At 30.7% G+C, this 6248-nt stretch overlaps 2 protein-coding genes across 3 annotated transcripts in view; both read left to right on the forward strand.

Moving 5' to 3' along the window:
* The window catches only part of S6KL (S6 Kinase Like), a 77428-nt gene extending 74410 nt beyond the window's left edge, over nt 1-3018 (forward strand). For both annotated transcript variants that reach the window (XM_068777487.1, XM_068777488.1), the window contains exon 10: nt 2766-3018. In XM_068777487.1, coding sequence (XP_068633588.1) covers nt 2766-2888 — 123 coding nt within the window. In that variant the 3' untranslated portion in view covers nt 2889-3018. The remainder of the gene's footprint in view (nt 1-2765) is intronic.
* A 603-nt stretch (nt 3019-3621) lies between these two features.
* On the forward strand, nt 3622-5397 carry levy. The gene is made up of 3 exons (XM_068777364.1): nt 3622-3792; nt 3908-4056; nt 5236-5397. Exons 1-3 carry the CDS (start codon nt 3702-3704, stop codon nt 5320-5322), a joined length of 327 nt encoding a protein of 108 aa, XP_068633465.1. The 5' UTR covers nt 3622-3701; the 3' UTR covers nt 5323-5397.
* Nucleotides 5398-6248: the final 851 nt, after the last annotated feature.

The raw sequence follows: 6248 nt of genomic DNA on the forward strand, positions 1-6248 counted from the left end.
TAGAACGCTTTAAGCAAAACCTTCTATTCAAATACCTTTGTCATGAACTTAAAGTTTTTGGTCGCAGTTACATCATTTATCTTAGTTAAGAATTTCATACGCTACATACATAGATCCCCCGTTAGGTGGACCGGCGATATAGGCAGGGTCGCGGAATCTCACTGAATGCGGGTCGCACAAAGCCTGTCATCTTGGCGATATTTCAGAAAGGCTTATACTTTGCATCGGCTTGCATGATGATGATATTTCTGTGTGAATATCATCATTCATCATTTTAGCCGTAAGAAGTCCACTGCTACCCTCCCATATACGTTTACAATAGGCAGTGTCTGCCAATAACCTTAACAAGATCGTCTGTCCATTATCTGTCTCTATCTGTCATAGCTCAAGTTGCGTTCTGTTCTATGCACTAAGCCTATCCACTGCCATTAAAGCTTCTTAATCTGTTGAACTAATATCGGTCACTTACGTTCGTCTATAAATCTCATTATTCCTGATAACAACTCGTTGAATAATCACAAGCATAGCCCTCGATGGCTCGTTAAGAGACTGCGCTTGCCAACAGAAAACCAATAATATACGGTGGCAATAAAAACTATATACCTTATACTAAGGATAAACAAATTAATGAGCAAGACGTTCACTGGCCAGTAAAATTATGCATAAATAAAAGATATCTCGTCTACTCCAGTAATTTGTCTAGCCACGGGGATCTATAAATCCAAACACGTTTATTTTTATACAGGATGATAATTTGTAAGTGAAAAAGTATTAAAGGGAAGAATGCAGCTCATTAGTCAGCAGAAATATTTAAAAGTTATAAATCTCTATAAAATTCCCCGTAAAAAGTGATCACTCTGAATCTCTATTGAAACGCAACATGAGGACATATAGTAAACAACAATTATAATTCGAAATTTGAAAATGCTTTTTCTTACTATATTACCATTATGTTATTTATACACTTATTGCCAGAAAATGAGCAATACATTTACCCCGTTAAAGTTTTTACACCTGTAACCGATATGTATGTATATATTTGCTTGTCGCCAGTTATCTTCCCGTCTGCAAGGGAAAATTTAAACTGATAAATTCTTAGTCTCTGCAGCTGGCCTTCCATCTTAATCCAAAAAAACAATTGTTGGTTTTAAACCATGTGTTCTCACACCCCTAAATTTTACTCAATAAAAATTACTAATACTTCCTTAAAACTATAATTATAATAGTTAAAAAATAAATAATTTACTATTTTATAAGATCTGCACAAAACTGAACCTATACCTTGTCTTTTGAGCTATGGATCGTTCACAGCTGGACAAAGGCCTTGCCCATAGATTTCTAGTTGTACCGAAGGGAAACCGCCTGCGTGCAGCGTCTTCCGAAAACACAAGATTGATTGTCTGTCTATTTTGTGGGAGGACGTTCTATGCTCCGCTTGCCGGTTCGTTGTCTCCACTTCAGAACCTTACAGATCCAGCCATTCGTTGGGCGCACTATGTGGCCGGTGCTTTTTTATTACTGTTTTATTATTTTTTTTAGATAACCATCTGCCATTAGTATTAGCATATACTAAGATTTTCCGTAATGTTTCTCAAATATTTATGTTTACGTTGTTGATGTGCCTTAAAATAAAAGACAATACATTATGATTTAGGTCCACTATTACAGGGTTTAGAAAGACTAATGCGAAGATAATTGACCTGGGGTTTCCTAGAAGTTCATCGCACAACTCTATTATTATCCTTTTTTATATGTACGGAATGTAGATTGATTTAACATATTTTTTTTTAAATATCTGGGTTTTGACATTGGATAAAAATTTTAATATATACAGGATGATTAGTTATAGGTGTTAAAGCTTTAAAGGTATGAGTGTATAGCTCATTTGCTCACAGTTAATGTATGCTACGCCATAACCATAATAATTTTTTTAAATCAACGTCCTAATGATAATGTAGTAAGAAAAATCTATACATTGGCCCGTTTAAACCTTTTGTATATACAACCAAATTGAATAACAGAATATACAGGTTGTACGTACAATATTTAACCTAACCTAAAATGTATTTTAGGTACAGGTATATAAAGTTAATATTTAATAATTCATTATTCTTCTTATCGTTCTGATAAATAAATATACTAATTTTAATTTAACATCAAAAGCTACGATCTACGCACAACGTATTACTAGTTGAAAAATAAAATTCTTTTAGAGAGACAAATACATTTAAAGTTGGAACTGTAACCAGAATTTGTGTTTTGTTTCTAACTTTTGATTTGGGATACGCGGTTAAGAAATGCCATCCTAGGATTTATTAAAGGAATGATTTTCTAACTCGCTCTTTTTGTTACACTAGTCAATTCATGCAACAAAACTTTTCATTTATAATTTATATTTGTTGTATGATTTTAAATTCAAACGTGCGTTTGAATTCCGCCTCTGGGGATTGATAAGCCGCCGTAATAATAGTGTCATATATTGTAAAACTCTCTGTTCAATACAGGCGAGATAAAAGTCAGTAATTATTTTATTCGTCATAACAAAATTTTATCAACGAATAAATACGTGCTAAGATGGTTTCTTACGGCCACGTTTAAAACATGACATCACATATAATATTGAGGTACAAATAGATAATGCCCCACGATTTTATAAATTCGCTGTATTGACGATTTCATTAACGTACTGGGTCATAGAAATATCTAATATATTTAAAATCGATAACCCTGAATTAATTACTTTTTATATTTATTTTTTATTACAGGTATCTCCGAGGTCATTATTTAAACGTTATTTCCTTAACGACGATTATCAAGTCGACAACGCCTCTAAAACCACTAGTCAAGATTTCGCATCGTTCGATGAACCAATAAAAGATTTGATGTAAAGATAATTTATTTTATGAGCGATACGTCGATTTGGCTGTTTAAAAAACATGGAAAGGACTTCATGTATTTCGAGCTCTAGAGCTAATTGAAAACATTAACGTTACATTCCATCATAATTTAGAAAATATAGAGTAATAAATTGAATAAAATAAACGAAATAGTATTTTAATTACTACCCTCAAACATTACCTGTCCTTCCTTATTCCCAATAATATTTTAGTGTAACATTATGACTGGTCTCGAGAGAAGTATTGCATTTTACCGTTAAATTAAACCTTAAAAAATTTCTTAACCTTAAATTTTAATTTGTCATTGACATTTAGTGTTTGGAAAAAAATATTAATTGCATTAATAAAGCACAAAAATTCTTAAGCAAAACTTAATGTTTGCGCCATCTATGTTTAAAAGCTTGACACATTTGAATGGCATGCATGTAACATGATAATTTTTAATAATGCAAATAATTCTTTTTTATATTTGTTTTTATTCGAACTGTTTTTGCCTATAAACAAATTTATTTAAAATTATAACGCAAATTATTAAAATGCTACCTATCCAAATACTAACATTTTCCTATTTTATATGAAAATTTGATAATTTCGTTCTAATAAATAACCTATTTTCCTTGATATCTGTTTTATAAACTTTTATTTAATTATGTATATTCACAGATTTTTCTCTCTTTCACATGTGATCTAACCTTTGATTTTTTAAAATTTATACATATGGCAGCATTAAATCGATAACTGACTAGAAAAATTTGACAAGTGAATTTACCTCAACAATCGCAGTAGATATTTGAATTCAGAAAAATGGCATCTATCTTGCAAAGAGCAGCGACTTTATATCTGAGAAACCAAGCACGAGGTGTTTCACACGCTGCTACTGCTGGCGGACATGGTGGTAAGTTATTCTAACAGTAAAACCTGTAAAATTATGTAATCACATAACCCAGGGCTTATCAGGGTTAACTTTGATTTTTACAGATATGTATATTATTTTGTATTAATTTGCTCAGGTGGCTATAAGCTGTGGAAGAAGCTCTCGTTCTTCGTAGCATTCCCGGCAGTAGGTTTAGGCATGTTGAATGCCTACCTTGCACACCAAGAAGAGCATCATGAACGTCCTCCGTTCGTCCCTTATGAATACATGCGCATCCGCACAAAGGTAAAATATGTTACAAAATTTGTTCCTGTGTTTTAAGTACACAATTCTCGCGCATGGAATGGTAGGATTAATATATGAATTTTCATTAGCTAGACTTCTGGATAAAGATGCTTAGAATAAAATTTTGTCCTATGTAATAGACGATAAAATATCAATTTAATACATGATATGATGGATTTTTAATAACCACGCAGGTTGGAAGTCTTGCGGGATCATTAAACAATGTTGCAGTTTTAATAATTTTTGTATTAGTAGCCTTTACAACATACTTCAACTTTACAATACTACACTACATATTAAACTTTATTTTTTTTTAAATAAATATGATGAAAAAGCATGTCTAGCTAGATGCGTCTTCATTTTTGTGGTCAAAAATATTGCTAAAATATTGGGCATAAACAAGAATTTAATATAATAATATATAAGTAAATATCACAGTAATATTTCTTAACATACCTATCTCTATGGCATGGGCGCCACATGGCGTGCAATTTTGAATAATAAGAAGTAAACATGAATATTCCTTTAAATTTAGATTTTTCATGTATTTCTTGTTTGAATTTAATTTCTCCCTGTATGTTTGAATTTTTATGATTTACAACATGGGAACCTCTTTTAAATCACCTTTCAAAAAAATCTAGTGGTTCTTTTACAAAAAAATTGTACAAATTTTTACTCATAAAATAATGACAAACCAAAAAATATTCTCCCTTTTTATCATGCTTCTCAGGCATAGGATACTGATTATAAATATATTAAAAATATCAAAACCAGTTTTAATGAATTTATTGAATTCAAACAAACACTAAACAGAGTGAACACAAAATTAAAATTTATTTTATAATGCATGCATTTGCCTTTGACTCGCTACTATATAGTAATCAAATTATTATCATTTAATAGGCCTGTAAATCAAAGGTACTGAATTATGCAATCATAAGAATTCTAAAAAAATATTCACATGGTAGAAAAAAAATATTAGGAAACAAATTAATTTCAAATCAAATTATTATCTGACTGTACTGCCCGAAGTTATTGTATCGTCTCATTCTAACAGAAAAAAATAATTAATATAACATATTTCATAGTGATTAGAAAAAGGTATAAAAATTGGCACCTTGCATAATAGTGGATTATCCTTATTATACCTGATGCATTAATTTATTTTTTTTATTTCAGAGATTCCCATGGGGCGATGGCCAGAAATCCCTGTTTCACAACCCCCATGTCAATGCTTTGCCTTCTGGATATGAAGATGAACACTAATTGTTTGCAGTATAAGTAATGCAGATAAAATTGCAGATATGACTTTAGATTTCAAAATTATGTATTATAAGTATTAAAAAATTTACAAAATGTAATATTTTTATTTTTTGTACCATTATTTCTTAATTCTGGTGCAAGAAACACCAAATTATGAAGGAAATTGTTATGTGGTGTAAGTGTCGCACATCTTTCAAGTAATTCATGAAAACTATATAAAAAATACTTTTAGTAAACCAATTTCCAACTTCCTTTAAATTACTGAGTGTTGTTCTTGCTCCATTAATGCAAAGACGTGATAAATGATGCCGCATCTGGGGAGAACAGCGGATGCGGCAAATGCTGATTCAGGCGATTTCAATTGTTGTGTAACAAAATAATTTTTTCATATTTTCTGGTTCAATTGCTTCAGTTTTGTTAAATACTTGGCTTAAAATAGTCATTTTACTGGGTAATAGGACCGGATTCATAACTTCATAATACTGCTCTCGTCACACCGAACGCAAAGTATGGTCTTGGTAATTTTAATTACTTAGATTTAAAATTTGTTTTTGGTTCTAAATATGTTAACCTGATGTACGTCATGCATATTGTCTACATGAAAGTGGTTTATTTCTAAACAAAAATAAATGTTTCTTAGTGCTTTATGAAGTGAATAGCTGCTGTCTAATTCTGGCTTTTTCGTCATAATAGAAGTTCTATAATAATGTATACAAAAGTAAATTTTGATGTCTTGTGTGGTAGTAAAAATGTGCATTTTATCCACCTTACGAATTAAAAATAATAAGTATTTTGTTTTTATTTAGAATAATAACAGTTTATTATTCTAATCGAAATCCAAGAGAAACATTTAGGCAGACAATATTGGGATTAAATAATGTTGAAAATCTCCATGATTTTCTTAAAATTAAAAAAGTACAGAACGTAAC

This window comes from Battus philenor, unplaced genomic scaffold, assembly GCF_028537555.1.
Source record: "Battus philenor isolate CCGP_79_NKW_IND1 unplaced genomic scaffold, ilBatPhil1.0.hap1 SCAF_13, whole genome shotgun sequence".
In the NCBI taxonomy this organism is placed as follows: Eukaryota; Metazoa; Arthropoda; class Insecta; order Lepidoptera; family Papilionidae; genus Battus; species Battus philenor.

Bases quoted from the DNA above. Each gene is read 5' to 3' on its own strand.
- levy (XM_068777364.1), top strand. From the start codon at position 3,702: ATGGCATCTATCTTGCAAAGAGCAGCGACTTTATATCTGAGAAACCAA. The intron at 3,793-3,907 runs GTAAGTTATTCT...TAATTTGCTCAG, and splicing joins TACTGCTGGCGGACATGGTG to GTGGCTATAAGCTGTGGAAG. The intron at 4,057-5,235 runs GTAAAATATGTT...TTTTTATTTCAG, and splicing joins ACATGCGCATCCGCACAAAG to AGATTCCCATGGGGCGATGG.